At 32.6% G+C, this 18,307-nt stretch overlaps 1 protein-coding gene across 1 annotated transcript; it reads left to right on the forward strand.

Annotated features, from left to right (window-relative positions):
• Positions 1 to 11,156: 11,156 nt before the first annotated feature.
• LOC142628297 (MLP-like protein 43) lies at positions 11,157 to 12,852 on the forward strand. The gene is made up of 2 exons (XM_075802393.1): positions 11,157 to 11,480; positions 12,141 to 12,852. Exons 1-2 carry the CDS (start codon positions 11,294 to 11,296, stop codon positions 12,407 to 12,409), a joined length of 456 nt encoding a protein of 151 aa, XP_075658508.1. The 5' UTR covers positions 11,157 to 11,293; the 3' UTR covers positions 12,410 to 12,852.
• The last annotated feature ends 5,455 nt before the right edge of the window (positions 12,853 to 18,307 follow it).

The following is an 18,307-nucleotide window of genomic DNA, read 5'->3' on the forward strand; positions in this document are numbered from 1 at the left end:
GAGCTAGAGTCTTATTTGTTCCATTTCGTCTTACTCCAAGCCATATACTAAAGCCTAACTAGAAAGGTCCAAAAACCTAGCCCAATTAGATAATCAGTTATAAGGAGAGAAACATACAGAATTTTTGATAAGAACATAAAATGGTGTGTATGTGAGTGTGAGACACTCTATTATTCTCCCTTTGAAAAATTGATTGAGAGACCACATTTCTTGGGCGTAAAGTGAAATTGGAGTGAAGATTAAAAGTGTTCCCAAGTACTTCTAATCTTAGTTTTGAATTTGACCGCACCAAGGTACGCTCTCTTGTTCTTAAATTCTGAAATTTACACAGTACATGTTATCAATTGCAAATGAAGTAGATCCGTTTATTTTCCGCTACGTATGTTTTGTATGCGATACAAACATGTATTTAACCAACAGTTCCAATATTACATGTGACAATTCTTTTCTCACATTTTGTGGTTCCCTTATTTTTTTCTCACATTTGATGATTTTATTCTCACATTGTGTAGTTCCAATATCATATTTAACAGTTCTTTTCTCACATTTGGTGATTCCTTTTTCTTTTCTCACATTTGACGGTTCCATTATCACAATGTGCAGTTCCGATATCACATTTGAATGTTATTTTGTCACATATAATGGTTCCTTTATTTTATTTTTTTTCAAATTTGATGGTTCCATTATTATATTAAGTTGTACCAACTTTGCATCTATTCTATTTTTGTCACATGTGACAGTTCTTTTGTCACATTAGGTGGTTCCCATATTTTTTTCTCACATTTGACAGTTCCATCCTTACTATGTACGGTTCCAACATCATATGTGATGGTTCTTTTCTCACATTTGGTGGTTCCCTTACTTTTTTATCACATTTTACGGTTTTATTATCACATTGTGTAGTTCCAACATCATATGTGACGGTTCTTTTCTCACATTTGGTAGTTCCTTTACTTTTTTATCACATTTGACAGTTTCATCACCACATTGTGCAGTTCCAACATTACATTTGATAGTTCTTTTGTCACATTCGGTGGTTCCCTTATTTTTATCACATTTGATGGTTCCATTATCAAATTGTGCAGTTCCAATATCAAATTTCACAGTTCTTTTGTCACATACAGTGGTTCCTTTATTTATTTATTTTTTCTCAAATTTGATGGTTCCATTGTTATACTAAGCTTTACCAACTTCGCATATGTTCTATTTTTGTCACATGTGACAGTGCTTTTGTTACATTGGGTGGTTCCTATATTTTTTTCTCACATTTGACAGTTTCATCCTTACATTGAACAGTTTCAACATCATATGTGACAGTTCTTTTTTCACATTTGGTGGTTCCCTTACTTTTTTATCATATTTAACGGTTTCATCATCACATTGTGCAGTTCTAACATCATATGTGACAGTTCTTTTCTCACATTTAGTAGTTCCTTTACTTTTTTATCACATTTGACAGTTTCATCATCACATTATGCAGTTCCAACATCACATTTGATAGTTCTTTTGTCACATTTGGTGGTTCCCTTATTTGTTTCTCACATTTGATGGTTCCATTATCAAATTGTGTAGTTCTAATATCAAATTTGATAGTTCTTTTGTCACATATAGTGGTTCCTTTATTTGTTTTCTTAAATTTGATGGTTTTATTGTCACATTAAGCAGTACCAACATCGCATCTGACTCTATTTTTGTCACATTCAGTGGTACCCTATTTTTTATTTTCAAATTTGACAGTTTCATTATTACATTGGGTAGTACCAACATTACTTCTGACCGTACTTTTGTCACATTTGGTGGTATCCTATTTTTTTCCTTACAATGACAGTTCAATCGTCACAATAAGTAGTACCAATATCACATCTGACCATAATTTTACATTTGAGCCCATCACTGAAGTCACTTTTTTACTTACTAATAACCGCTCATCACAATAGTAATTTTTTTAAAAGTTATTAAAAAATTTAGATCTAAAATATAAAACCAAAAAAAAAAAAAAAAAAAACATCCCAAGAAATTAGCCCAACCACAATAATTACTCTTGTTCACTCACAAAAATCAAAAAATCAACTGGAATTATATTGGTTTCTTTCACAAATATTTGAATATATCAATCAATAGTCTCACAGTGCTCTTGGGCTCTAGGGCATGTAGAAGCAGTTGAGTGTCTTGCACTCTTGCAAGAGGCAGAGTGATCTTCCAAGAGTGAGATCGGGGTGGGGTCTGTTCCGAAGGGCTTCACTGGTGGGTGGACTGCTGTCTTGAAAAAAGGCTGACAATGGCAGATGAGTTAGAGGAACTATGGAAGAAGTTGTCCTTTATGGAGGAAGAAGATGAAGATATCGAACTGGGGAGCAACAAAGGAGGCGGGAAAGTCTGTGTTGTTTTAAAAGTCCTATCTCATAGAAGTATAAGTGTTGATGCACTAAGGAAAATCTGAGAATGATATGAAAGCCAAATAGGGGTGTCAACATCAACGAGCTTGAGAATGATTTGTTCTTGGTGGAGTTTGGAGACGAAAGGGACAAGAAGAAAGTGCTAGATATGTGCTTGTGGAGTTACGAGAAACAACTAATACTACTTCAAGATTTCGAAGATAAGCCTGCACCAAAAGAGATGGATTTGAAGTGGTCTCCATTTTGGGTTCAAATTTACAACTTGCCTCTTTAGAGCGAAACCAAGGATACGGGGTGGGCCATTGGATCCAAACTAGGGACTATCATGGAGGTGGATGTATCCAAATTAGGAGTTCAGTGGAGTAAATGTCTTCGGGTGCGAGTTAGAATGGATGGACATTATCAATTTAGCATATAAACATATAGTATGGAACCTTAATAAATCATAACATAATATATGCAACGACAACCCAATCCCATATTCAATATTCCTCAGCATAGAGTGAACATTAAATAATATGATTGATTGAGAACTATTCTCATTATTAGTGCTATCATGATAACTCTTATCAAACACTAATAATATGCCGTTCTACATATAGCCTCTAAGTAATATTAGTAAGAACTCAGCATAGATGATACTATAATACTTAGTCTAGTGTATACCATTGTCTAGAATCATGTGTAGCCATATATCATCCCTTTAACAGGCTTATTTTGTAGTACCATGATACAAACACCCTCCGCATGGAATGCAAAGCTCGAATCTAAGACAAGGTGTTTAATCAAACCACTATAAACCAAGAAATTCAATCTTGTAGGACCATGAAATAAATACTCTCCGCATGGAATGCTAAGCTCGAGGCAAAGACAAAGTATATATTTCACACTACTATGAACCAACAATGAAGGCCATGAGAGTCAACCCTTGTATCTCTCTCCCACTAGATGTTTTAAGATGACGGTTTTTAAATTTAAAACATGCATAAACTAATTACACATTGCCTTACTCTTTATATATGTAAAAAACACTTGGAAAAATTCTGAATCCACAGTCCTCGATTTATCGAGGATGTACCTCGATCAATCGAGAAAAGTTCTGGTTGCTCGATCGATCCTCGACAGATTCTCGATCAATCGAGAATAATTTCTACGAAGCTTGATTGATTCTCGACAGATCCTCGATCAATCGAGAGATCTTCTGTCAGCTCGATAGATGCTCGACAGATCTTCGATCGATCGAGCGTCGCGAATTTCGAATTTTCCAGAATTTTTCTAAGACAGTTTTTTCTACATTTTCATGTACAAAACAACTAGCATACGATCATAATGAACAAAAATTGATATCAAAACTGAATTACATTGATGCTATAGCCTTAAAGTTCAGTTTAACATACTTAAACTAAAAATTAAACAACATCATAACATCAAAATCAGTTTTTATCAAACAATAATTTCAAGAACCATGTAGAAAACAAATTTCTAACAACATGAAACTATTGTCTATAATTCCAAAACTATAAACATGTTAACAGATACAAAATGAAGACCACTCTGATACCATTTGAAGGAAATATGCATATGCGCAGCGGAAAAATAACGGATCTATTTCATTCATAAAAGTTAACATGTACTAAATAAGTTTCAGAACTAAAAAACAAGAAAGTGTACCTTGAAGCGGTGAATTTCAAAATCGCTTGGGAACACTTTCAATCTTCACTCCAATTCCACTAACGCCCAAGATGTGTGGTCTCTCAATCAGTTCCAAAGGGAGAATGTCAAAGTATCTAATACTTACATACACCACTTCACAATAGTGTTCGTCCAAAATCCTTTACAGAAAATTCAGTATGTTTCTCCCTTTGTGTCTAACCGATTATTCTAATTGGGCTAGCCTTTTGGGCTTTTCCAATTGGGCTTAAGTGTGTGGCTTGGAGTGGGACCAAAAGGGACTAATAAGACACTAGCTCCAATGGGCCTTGGGCTTTTCTGTCATATCTTGACAAGTCCAAAGTTACCATTAACTATATTTAATACTACTATATAAATATAGTTGCACTCTAGGCCTTATCTATAAATTATATCCCAAGACTTTATTGTACATGTAACCCCTTCATAAAATATTTATAGTAACACAAAGTCATGAATATAGACTGTCATTTTGTAAATTACTACATCTTATCCTTGAGTACCCGGTTTAATCCTTTAAGTTATTCATCATATATTTATAAAATCCAATTTCATAAATATATAATCTAGTAACTATTTACTAAAGTAGTTAGGCCTAACATTCTGAATAACAAACCCATTAAACTTATCTCAAGGGAATATTTTGTATCTCCGTTAAGAGACTATGAATTCCATCTTGAGAATATATGTTCCATCAACATTAAATGTGGTTGCCCAACATACTGAAGTTTTGACCGTTACTCTATATCTCACTCTTGATATATCAAAACAACCTACACCTCATGATCAAGTCCATTATTCTCTCAAAATTAAGAGTTCATGCAAATATAAGTCGTGAGTTTATTATTCATTTGACAGTTGTTAGGAGAATAATAAATCTCACACTGGTCCAGTTCAATATGTTTTAACTCTTAAAACATATCAACATATCAACTAGAAATCTCCATTTCCATGATCAAGACAAATCATCTTAGTTGATATGTTATAATTTTCGGAGATGAAATGCCCAATTTCATCACCGACTACGAACTAAAATTCTGAGTTTACAAAGAACTTGTGATTTATATCTTCTGTGACATTTCAGATAAATCACATAATATGCATCTCATTGACTATATGATAATGTCTCAATATTCATGTTACCATTATTTTTAGATAATAATAAAACAACTTTTTTAAACACAACATTAAGTCATACATAATAAAATACATAAAATCATACAATAGGATTTAAGGGCACTAATCCTAATAGGTCCAAGCCCGTGGGATCCCGAGTGGATAGTAAAGAAGGAATGGTTTAGTCGATAGGGGAGTGATTTCTAGTGTAAGGAGGATCCCGAAACTTTCCCTTGGTTTATATATTTGCTTGGAATGCATGAACCAATGGAATCAGTTCCCCTATGTGTATGACACCTCCCCACAATTTCCTCTCAATTGTCATTTTCAACAAAACTGTCACAGTACACTGAGTAACCCACCCATTCCTTTGACTTTCCCAAAAGGAATCTTTCATTTATAGCTAAAGTCAAATGCCCCTTTTGAATTATAATTGCCTAAATAAGCTAAATCTCTGCCCAATGCACATTTTCAGGTCACAGAGGACATAGTTTTACCCAACAAACCTGGGACGTCCTCGCCCGACGTACCAGACCAAGTCTACCATAAAAGGGACACAAGGCATAACAGAAAAATGTGGATTTAGATGGGAGAAAAATGGGGATTCAGGGGAAGAGTTCACAGATTCAAAAAATATATTCTTAAAGCTTTAAAAGCCCATCAAGGAAGAGAAAGAAATAAACAAAATAAGAGAGCCAAGGTGGGGAAATTTATCCTATATCCTTGAGATCATTCAAAATATCACTTAGCCTCCAAAGAAACATATGCCAAAACATGCACACATTAGATATCACTCTCTCCTACAAAAATCCTCTTCACCTTACTATCTTGGAAGGCAATGCCCAAGCAAAGCCACTTGGACTTGAGTTCCAAATCCCACAAGTCTTGTGCAAAAGCACTGAGTCTGTGAGAATTGGGGCTAGGATCCTCGTGGCTGAATCATTCTCATGAAATTCATTTACATATATGTATATTTATTAAAATGTATATCCTAATCTAAGAAACTAACAATTATTTGAAGATATGTGTATTGTGTATTGTATAGTGTGTTCTTATGAAGGAAAAGGGAAATGACAAAACTCTATTGCATAATAAGCATAGAGAAAGATTGTATAGTTTAGAGAATCAGCATTCTGGGTTCTTACAGGCTTAGTACCCCTGAGAAACACGACTTCACGCTCGGGGTATCACGATATTACGCTCGGGGTACCAAGTGAATGAATTCTTTTAAATGTTCACACTGTAAAAGATAAGCCTCAAAATATTCTATTTCAATCTCCTTCTCATTGTGAATATTATGAATACTTATCTTACTTATTTTGTAAGAGTAAATGGTCATTTTATGACACTAAAACACTTATAATGGTATTTTATTGTTTAGGAGGAATCGCATTTTTGCCTTGAGGAGATTTATGTGACTTGCGCACAACTTGGTTCGTAATCAGCCCTTATTTAGCTGCAGTGAACCAAGCCCAGTCCATCAAACAACAAGTAAAGGGCCAAGGATCCGTGTTTCTACTTGGGCCTAGGGTACTGTTCGAAAAAGGACCCTTACAGATAGCTATCTGTTGAGAGCTGTCGGGAGTCTGTCCAGCTTTAATGAACATTCCTTTTTCACTTGTTTCTTGGTTCAATCTTCATGGCTTTAATACTTGGTTTGAACAACATGTTTCTTGAAGTATTAAACACATCCTAAATCTATCCAATTACAAGTAAAGTGCGTTTTGTTAAAAGATTAGTCAATTACATAAAATATGTCCTTAACAATGATTTATACCTAGACAAGTTCCAATATAGCCTATAGACTCTAGGATCTATACCTAGACAAGTTTGTATTTTCAGTTTGCCAATTATTCTATACTTATAGAATTTAGCATGATTCATTGTAATACGAGTTTTGTACTATGCTCTTATATTTCTTCCGTGAATGTAGGCCGTCAAGGTTGAATCACGTAACCCTTGTGTTCCCATGTTCCTATTCTATGATTCCTCTTTTGCATCCACTTTAGCATATACAACATAGTATACACATTAATGCTAATATTTAATAGTCATCATTTTTTGATACTATACAAATCAACCATGTGATTTAGTATACTGGATCTTGAAACTGATATGAACCTGTTTTAATGCATTCCTTAAGCTTTTTGTTTTCAATCGTGTCTAGTAACTAATGGTTAGGGGAGAGAGTTGAATTTATGAATGTAAAAAGTACTTGATCTTGTGTGGTCCATTGTAGATTCCAATTAGGTTAATTAATAAAACCTATTATCTTTGAATAGGAGATCTGAAATTTAAATTCCACTTGCACTAAAAATTAATAGGTATCTAAAAATAATTAAAATTAAAAAAAAAAAAAAAGCACTTTTGTGATCCGTTCATAATACATTGGATCTTAGTGATCAAGGATACAGAGGTAGATACTATAAAACAGATCCTGTTCAAGTAAGGTCGTTATATATCATGTACAATCCCTAACAAACCACATAGGAGTATCGGACATATAAGAGACTCATCGATAAATCCAAGCAATGAACATTCACGTAAAATAGATGTGATTTCCTGATTAGATGCCTCCTAAATTGGTGTCAACCTACCACTCAACCTGAGTCCTTCAGCTTCGAAACTCTCCCTCCATGTTGCTGTTTGACTGATAGGAATCATAGGACAGTGTCCTATGAATCCAACTTTCGAGGGGATGGTCGGGGTGTTAGATGAGGACATGACTCATGTCACATGAGGTAATGGGGTTGCATATTAATTAACAGGCACATACGGACATACCTTTATATCATAATTGATAACCATGAGGAAGCCAAATAAACCATAGGGTAATATCAGAAATTCCAAATCCAATAAAAAATAGAAAATCCGATAAACATGAAGCCAACTAAATTATAAAAAATTAATAAATAAATTACAAAAACTTGAGACTCTCAAGGAGCACATTAACATAAAAGACAGGCACAGGCACAGGCACAGGCTCAGGCACACACAACCACCCCTACACATGCGCACATACACACAAACATAAACAGGAGATGCACACACATTTGGTAAATCTTATATATTGTTTTTACTGCTTTAGTTCATATTTATTGTATTTAGATTTGGTATTAATATATGTGATTGGATTAGTTATCTGTGGCGAGTTCCAGTTAATTTAACTAGTAAAATTTTTAATGGTTGAATAAAAGATTTATAGTTTAATTCATGTTTACACAAAAAAATTAATTATCTGTGTGAATTGTATTATAATCAGTGTTATTAATCAATAAATCCGTAATTTCTGCTATATTAATCATATAAGAATCTAAAGTAAATATATTTTTCAATTTCTAACTAGTGCACGCGTGCTAATGTGACTTGATTGAATCATGCGTTGGACTGACCTGTAAGATAGGGTTGTACTGCTATCAATGTCTACCAGTCGCTAGGTGTAATTTAGTACATGTCTATGTTCATAAGTTTTTTCTTGAAGTGATTTAGACTTGTACACCTATAAAATGTAACCCATTGGTTTTGTTTTTGATTTTATTTTCCTATTATTATAATCTGTTTTACGCACTGGTACTTTTCTTAGTGAAAAATTGTATCAAGGCGACATGAATCATGCTATTGGCCTGACACAATTAGTTGTTGTGGTTGCTACTCTACTTTGATTATTTTTTATGATTTTTTATCAGTATTATTTGTTTGTGGTAATATTTTTAAGGATTTTGACAACTTTTTTAATTTTTGAATAGTTTAATGTGTTCCGGCACATATTTTTAAAGATAGCTTGTACTTTCATTTTAATTTGTAAACATAGGAGCGTGGATAGTTCCTTTTCTAATTCAATATTTGCGCATGGTCAATGGGTATCATCAATAATATGATAGAATAATGTTGGGTGTCAGATGAGTTAATGGGCTTGCATTTCGTCCCCCCCCCCCCCCCCCCAAAAAAAAAAACTTGCATTTTCACAAACACGTACCAATATATCAAACCTTTTTTTTTTTTTTTTTTTAAGAAGGAACCAATATATCAAACCTGATAACCATAAGAAAGCCAAATAAACCATAGGGTAAATCAGAAAATCCAAATCCAATAAAATAATAACAATAATAATCCCACTCATGGACGGAGCCATGTTTGGACTTGGGGGGCAATGGCCCCCCTCCCTTTTTAAAAAAAAAAAATTATTATTATTATATATATTAGGTACTAATTTTAGCAATTTTGTTTTAGAAAATTACACTTTTGCTCCCTTAAAAATATCATTGATTCTTTTAAGAGTATTGTTATAGTCACAAATTTTTCTATAACATTTTTACAAACGGTTAAGGTAACAAATTCTTATTGATTCGCATTTGGGCTTACCATTTACATTATTAGCAATTTGTAAAAAGGTTTGCAGTTCAAACATTTTCCACATTTTAAAGACCATTAAAAAATATTTATATGTCAAAAATCTAAAAAAGAAATATACAAGTCCAAAAAAATTAGTACAACAACAAAAATTATCAATAGTAAAACTAAAAAAAATAAAAAATTAAGCCTGATCAGCCAATTTTACTTAAAACAAAAAATCTAACCCTTTAAAAAATTTTAAACAACTAGTAACTAAGCGATTAAGTAGCAACAAAGTCGAAGGCCAAAGTTATTGTACACAGCCAACAGCAGAGCCGCCCCCCCTAACTCTAAGTTCTGGCTCCGTCCCTGATCCCACTCACATAAAGCCAACTATATCAAGAAAAAAAAAAATTGGGTACGCTTGAGACTCTATGCACACACATAAGCGCGCACACACAAACACACACAAACCAAAAAAATTACGGAGGCTTGAGACTCTAAGCAAATATGCGCACACGTAACTGCACACATATGCACAAACATATACATTCGCGCATTTATCAAATCTTATATATCGTTTTTACTGCTTTCATATTCTATTGCATTTAGATTTTGGTATTCGTATATGTGCTTGAACTATAAATCTGTGTGAATTGTTTTATAATTAGTGTTATTGATCAATAAATCAATAAAACTCAGCTATATTAATCGTACAGAGTCGAAATAGATTTTTCATTTTCTAACGCCTGCTACCATGACTTGACTGAATCATTTGTTGGACCGACATGAAATGCTAATAGCTAGGATGGTACTGCTATCAATGTCTACCAGTCGATTCATGTAATTTAGACTTATTCACACATGCCTATGTTCATAACATTTTTCTTGATGTGATTTTGACTTGTACTCCTATAAAATGTAAGCCACTTGCTTTTGTTTTTGTTTTCTTATTATCATAAACTATTTGTCCCACTGCTACTATTTTTGTGGTTGTTGCAGTGCTGCTTTACTTTGATTCTTTTTTATGATTATCGATCACTATTATTTGATTGTTATAATATTTTTAAAGATAGCTTGTCTTATCACTTCTAATTTGTTAACATGCGTAGGAGCGTGTCATTGTGGATTGTTCTTTTTCTAATTCAATATTCAATATGAGCGCATGAGGGAGAGTTTAATGGTGAATTATACTTTGTCATCCCTGGCAGTGGCTACCATCAATTTGATAGAACTATGTTGATCGGTTTTCTATCATTCTGTGATTGTTCCAGTGCAAGGGAAAAGGGGTTATGTGATTCATATGGTCTGAACCGTAACCCGGTATGACCCGGAAGATGCTGATACTGAAACTTAATCATGAGACATACAATAATATATATATATATATATTTATATATATATATTGAAAGGACATCTAAAATAATTTATGTCAAAAGAAATCACTCGGTGTACCGAATAATTTCTCAAGCTAATAATGTGATTCCCTAAACATATCAATGACATATCTGCCTAGGGAATAAAATAATTTCATTTTATATGCAAATCCATGACACCTTTCTCTAGTTTAGCAAATAAAATGACACCTTTCTCTAGGTTACAAACAATACCATATGAACTGGATCCTTAACTAAGGCACATAAAACTTCTATATAAGTGTGCCAGGCTGCCAGCCAAAGTAAACTGGCAAAACTAGTGTATTACTGATATATGTTTACTGCTTAATCAGTTTAGGAGTTAGATCAGGAAAAAGAAAAAAAATGTCTTTGTTTGGTAAGGTGGAGACTGACATAGAGATCAAGGCGTCTGCCGAAAAGTTCCATGAGGTTTTCAGCTGCAGGCCACACCACATATCAAATGTGTGCCCTGACAAAATACAGGGTGTTGCTTTACATGAAGGTGACTGGGGCAATGAGGGCTCTGTTATTTGCTGGGACTATGTCCATGGTAAGGGAACTTGAAGTTGTAATTAACCCTGATTAATAGTGTGTGCCATAATTTAACAACTAATTTGATAGTGTAAACCTACATTAAGGTCCAACAGTCTTTCAATTACTTAAGCTTCTTGTTGCTGGTAAGTTGTTTAGCTGAATTAGACTACCATTACTAAATATTTTGATTTGATAAAATGAGATAGCACTATATGATAGTCTTTTTTTTTTTCTTTTTTTTTTTCTGACCTTTAAACCTTTTCCAAACAATATTAATAAGCCAAGCTTAGAAAGATTAGGCTAACCTTTTTTTATAAGAACCATGAGTCAAATCTCCCCTCCTTTTTTCTTTAAAAAAAAAAAAAAAATCCCCCTCTCTTATTATTGTAACTATCGAAATATCAAAACAAAAGAAAACAAAAAACAAAAATACAAAAACAAAATAAAAACTTAGAAAGATTACTACATGCCTTAATTGCAACTTGTAAAAGTCAAGAGTTTACATAGGTTAAACTTTTGACACAACTATTTGCCTATTTAGGTCGATAGTTTGATTTAGGACTTCGGCCCTATGCATTCATATTTAGGAATACTGTTACATGATTGAGCATTTTCTTTGATTCTTTAAGATATATGGTCTTAATTTCCTTTAACTTATTTTAATGTGAAACCATAGATAATAAAACTTCAGTTGCCAAGGAGATAATTGAAGCCATCGACATGGAAAACAAGTCTGTCACGTTCAAAGTAATTGAAGGAGATCTTCTGGAGCATTACAAGAGCCTAAAACTCATCATTGAAGTTAGTCAAAAAGATGAGGGCAGCTTGGTGCATTGGATCATTCAATATGAAAAGCTGAATGAGGATGTTGTAGACCCGCATACATTGCTTCAATTTGTAGTTGATGTCACCAAAGATATTGATTCTCACCTCGCGCAGGCATAAACTACTGTATGCTACAGAATGGGACTTCTATTGACTCTTTTTTATTTATATTTATTTGTGTGTGTGTTGTGGGTGTTATCATGAATCATCTACATGTTACGAATTGGGTAATGGTTATCACACATAGTGTGTATGTGTGAAAATCGATTTCAATTAAAATTGAAATTGTGCTTTCAAATCACGATTTCACAATTTTATTGAAAACACGATTTCGTAAAGTGTGTACAAACATGTATAATAAAAAGTGTGTCAAAAGATTTAGCCTATGAAGTTGCTCATTTTCCAATAAATTTGGGGCATTTGTGATGCGTCTTTTTATACATTCAGCGGTTACTTGGAAAGATGCCACACTATATAACAATCCCCGCACAATGTCCATGACCTGTTCACCATAGCGTTCAAAGTGCAAAAGTCAGGCATTAAGAGTGGTATGTGATGGATTAAGTGTTATTAGGAAATGTGACACCTAATCTTACAGCTATGAGATGCAACAACAAAGATAGAAGTACAAGGAAAAATCCAACCACGCACAACGCAAGAATTACATGGTTTTACGTGGTTCACCTAAAAATAGCGGAAATGGCTATATCTTAAGGAATTCTCTTCGTCAAGATAGATTAATTTGATGTTTTAGATTAAACACTATTATTTATTAAAGTGAATTTAATAACATTTTATTTGAATTTTGAATGATGTGATAATCTGTGTAGTGTTACATTCCAGAAATAAAATATCTTAATAGTAAAATTTACTCAGTACGATGTTGCAGATCTTATTAGGCATCCCAAACTTCCTTAATTTCAAGCTAAGAATTTCACCTTCTATGCGTGTTAGTCAAACAAAAGGCAGGTATATGAGATCAACACGCATACCATTTTCGGGGGCAATTTTCATCATAGCCGATCTAGTGATTATCCTCAAAAAGCGGGTCAAGATGTTAAATTAGTAGGATCACATTAATTACATCTAACTAACTACTAAGTATTTAAGTTGCCTTTGATTTAAGTTGCCTTTGACATTGGCCGAAAAATACAGTTTATTTTTACTACTTAATTAGGTTATTTTTATTATTATTAATATTTCTCATTACATTTGTTTTGTACTATTTCTGAGTCTCACTGTACTATTTAAACTAGTTTTTAACTTTATTTACAGTACTTTAAGCAAAAAGTTTTAAGTTTCAACTAAATAAGTTATTGTCAAATAAGCTCTTAATGTAATGAGCTTTTTACCCATGGTGGGAGCCCCTACCATTCATTGATTGCACACCCAAACAGGCAAGATGGGCACAGGTTCTCACATCTACCAAAATCTATAAGGAAAGACATCGATGCATATAATCCCCAAGTCTAGCACATGCCAATCAAGGGTATGAATACCCCATTTGCATCATTTCGATGGTATGAGAAGTCTCAACCCGAACATTTTCAACTCTACTAGACTTTGTTTTGATACTAACTTATTCTTCAAAGTGATCATTATTATTAACTAGTAACCAGGGACGGACCTACACTATGGGAGGGGGGGCCATTGCCAGCCCCCCTCCCCCCCAAAAAAAAAAAAAAAACTAGTGTGTATATATGTGATGAAATTTTAAAATTTTGGTCCTAATAGCCCCCAATTTAAAAAAAAAAAAAAAAAAAAAAAAAAAAAAAAAAAAAAAAAAAAACTGGTATACATATGTAATTTGAAAAATTAAGATTTGCCCTTAAATATATATATTTTTGGATCTCCTCTGAAATAGCGTCGAGTTCTATTTTGATAAATGTGTTGAAATGTTTAAGAAACACTTATTTTATATGTAGTATTTTGTTGAATATGAAATAGCGTCGAGTTTCATTTTAATAAATGTGTTGAAATATTTAAGAAACACTTATTTTATATGTTATACTTTGTTGACATTTTTATAATATCAAATGTTTAAGAAATATTTATTTTATATGTAGTATTTTGTTGAATATGAAATAAATGTTAATTTTTATTTTCATAAAAAAAATTTGTTTTAAGCTTTGGCCGCCCGAGGTTTGAATCCTGGTTCGTACCTGCTGGTAACAATGGATTGTATTGAACTATATAATGCTGTTACAGAAACAAGTATATCAGGGAAACTAACAGCAATCAAATAATCTAACAAAACGAGTTAAAATGTTCTATTGCTGACGACGTACGTCCTCCCTTAGTCAGAGCATCCGCACAACTATCAGACAGAAGGGAACAACTTTCCTTTAAGTATTATGTTGATTGTTAATCAAGTATAATAACATGCATATTTAAATTGGGTTGAGGACATCGAGAATCAATCTAGCTCCACTGCATGTGAACCAACTAACTTGGGTCTTCGATCTCAATAATCTTATCAGAACAACTTTTTTATTTTATTTATTTAAAAAAAAAAAAAAGAAGCCTGATCCTTACCATAAAGAATTCCATCTAGCTAGGTGGACTGCTACAAGAATCACGTTCACTTACCTTTCTGATTGACACCACACAGAATGCCATCTTGGTGGTCCACTGCAAGAATCGATCTGCCACTATGGATTATTCAATTTAAGTGGAAAGCGAACGTAAGAGACAGTATCCACTATATATGAAGACATGGGAAACTTTTTCGTGCCTTTATTCTTGAGAGAAAAGATGTTTTAAAACTAATAAGACTCTGCACATGGAGAAATCTTATGACCTTGAGAAATGGAAATAAAGAGAGAAGTTGACAGATACTGGGTTGAAAAGAAATTGTCATTCACTTTCTTCTTATCCTTCTTGATTCTAACGCTCTAGTACAAGGCTGTATAAAACGTTAATCTTCTGCACATGGCTAAAATACATAAACTAACTCTATAACTACTTAATGCCGTGGAAGTTAAAAATAAAAAATAAAAAAAAAATAAAAGAAGAAGAAGAAGAAAAGTTGTTTTCTAAATATAAAGAACCTAAACACGTTAATTTTTTAATAAAAACTTTAAATTTGCAAGAGGTTACTTAAATTCATAATGTAATAGATTTTTGGAATCCACTAGCGATAGATAAAAGTTTTGAAATTTTATTAATCTGATAACTTAATTGTCTTGAATGCTATAATGGGTTTAAATAGTAAAAAGAAAACCTTAGGCGGCTTGGAAAACACTTAGAAAACTCTAATTCGCACTAATCATGTAATTTAATGGCAAAATAATGCTTCTTTCATTCCAAAAATGCTGGTCGTGTTTAAAAAATCCAACTTTTTAAACGAACACCATTTAATGCATTGTCTGTCAACACACAACATTTCTAAAATTTCTAAAACGTAGTTAGAGTTTTTCCTTTTATATGTGAAGTAAAACACTTAACCCTACATGTCATATGGACTTGGGCTAAATTAGAATTTTTGCAGAAAATTAAACCTACACAAAATTTAATCGATCGAGTCTAATTTTTTATCGATCAAGCCTTACAGATTTCGACCAATAAATCTTGCAATCACTCGATTCTAATTTTACATAAAAACACGCTTTGAGCAGGCCTAAATCTAGACTCTATATTTTGATCATAGTTTGCCAACATAATACATATTGAAATTCTAATACATTAGTTTCTAAAGTCTTAGAACCTGACATAAGTTCTTTTGTTACTTCTACTTCATCACAATTCATGTTTTCTAATAATGTTTTGTTCGCAAAATCTCATACACACACAATTTATGAATAGTAACACATTTTAGTTTGCTAAGTATCTAACTTGTAACTAATTTTACCCGACCCAGCCAAATTGAACTTATACCCAACTTAACCTGGCCATCAGTCTTTATTATAAAATTAAAACTTAATTTATTAACTCATTTTCAATGTATTTTTGTATCCTTAAGTTATATTAAATTTTCTATATTGTAGATGAAAATACTTTGTCAACTTGACTAGTGATTCTTAAATATAAATGTTTTCATTGCCAGATTTACAACTAAAATTAATTAGTTTTTTTTTAAAGTTTATTATAAATTTTATTTCTAATTATTTTCCTTTTCTCTTTACCTAACTTAATATATTTTATTCTTAAATCTGTATATATTGTATGAGTTTGGATTAGAATTTTTCTTTTAAATTTTTTATCTTATTTTCTTGTGTACCACATTTTTAAAAGCCTCAATATTTTGTTAGATCCAACTATAAAACATTTCCAAATTTCAGCAAATAAATAATCTTGCATTAAAAAGCTAATCCAACTTGTATATTTATATATTTATAAATGATTTCACTTTATCTCATGTTTTATGCAGAACTTGTACATGCACTTTCTTTTCTTCTTTTGTAGAGTTATTTGACTACTAGACTATTAGAATTGATGATCAAATTATAAAATTAAATAATTTTTTATTATTCAACTTTTATCTTTACATGATTTTTTTTTGGTTGAAAAAAAAAAGGAAATAAGAAGTTAGAAAGTATATATAATATTTTTTTTTCACTTAAAAAACAAAATACAGACCCTTCGGAGTTAACCCGACCTGTCAAAGACCACAGAAAGATCATAGGAATGACAATCCCCTTTATCCAACAATTTTACCGGGTCTACTTATTCTTTAATGGTGATTTTATTTTATGTTTAGATGGAGAATTTATAAAATATTATCGTTAATAATAATATTTTATGTTTAGATTTGGAAAATTTACCAAATCAGCTGAAATCGTGTTTTAGTAACGAAATCATGTTTCTCATTAACATGAATTTATTTATTTTTTAAAAAAGAGTTTAGATCTCCAAATAACTTAAAACAATGTCAATTTAAATAACTGAAGAGAAAATATATTATTTTGCAAATTTTGTCATGTTTTGATCTTTAAAGATGAAGTATTGGTTTCACTTATAACAATCAATGACTATGTGAATTAGTTTTCTGAGCAGACTACATCAATCAGTATATTCATTATTTCATCATGTCAATTTCTATCTGATTCAAATCATTGCTCTTTCTACAATTTTGGCATGAATAACGCTAAACCAGTCTATGTCAACCACCACTCAGTAATTGGACCAGGAAACTTCTTTCATACCGATGGTTTATATATATATATATATACACATTTTTTTTAGTAGTATTTAGGTGAAAATATACTTTTGGTCTCTATATTTTTGGCTGATTTCTATTTTGGGCCCTATTTTGATTTTGCTACTATTCCAATTCCTAAAAACAGAAAATCAATCATATTTTAATCTCTGCTGTCAACTTACTAACAAAAAAATCATACATGGCAAACATTAAGCTGATGTGGTTTGTTGATATCGTATTTTGTCCGCCCTCGATTTGCATGCTTGATCCCGAAAAATCCAAAAATATCATTTTCTCTCCATGGGGTCATGAGAACATATACAATGGCGTGGCGCAACCCATTAGGACATTAGAGGGCTTATAGTGCATTTTTCAGCCAAAATGACCAAAATGCCCCTGGTCAACTTTAGGTTGACCAAAGGTCAAACAACGTCAAAATCCATACAAAACAACATTTTTCATCGTTTTACATCAAACTCGAGCTTCTTGGAGATTTTTAACAACTTTGACCAAGTTTGACCCGAAGTCGATCCTAGGTGGGCCCAAAAACTCTAATTTTGATCTGGCTGTCAAAACAGGTCGAAACCAATGCCATTACAAAGATTATCAAATTCTCATTACAACGACTAATCATGGGTCGAAATTAGAGTTAGAATGGCTGAGATGTCACGAAAACTGGGATGATGTATCGATCGATGCACCACTAACTTCCGAGAGTCATAACTTTTGATTCGACCGTTGGATTTTCAAGTTCCATACCTTTTCAAAAACAGGAGCTAAGATCTTTTGAGGTCGGCGGCCCTCCAAGGCCGCTACCTCGAAAAGCGTGTCGTGGCTATAAATAGCCATAGGCACCCCTCGCATCAGGGGAGACCAAT

This window comes from Castanea sativa, chromosome 3 (genome assembly GCF_040712315.1).
Source record: "Castanea sativa cultivar Marrone di Chiusa Pesio chromosome 3, ASM4071231v1".
NCBI classification, from domain to species: Eukaryota; Viridiplantae; Streptophyta; class Magnoliopsida; order Fagales; family Fagaceae; genus Castanea; species Castanea sativa.

Coding starts and splice junctions, on each gene's coding strand:
- LOC142628297 (XM_075802393.1), top strand. CDS start 11,294: ATGTCTTTGTTTGGTAAGGTGGAGACTGACATAGAGATCAAGGCGTCT. Junction 11,481..12,140: donor TTGCTGGGACTATGTCCATG/GTAAGGGAACTT, acceptor GTGAAACCATAG/ATAATAAAACTTCAGTTGCC.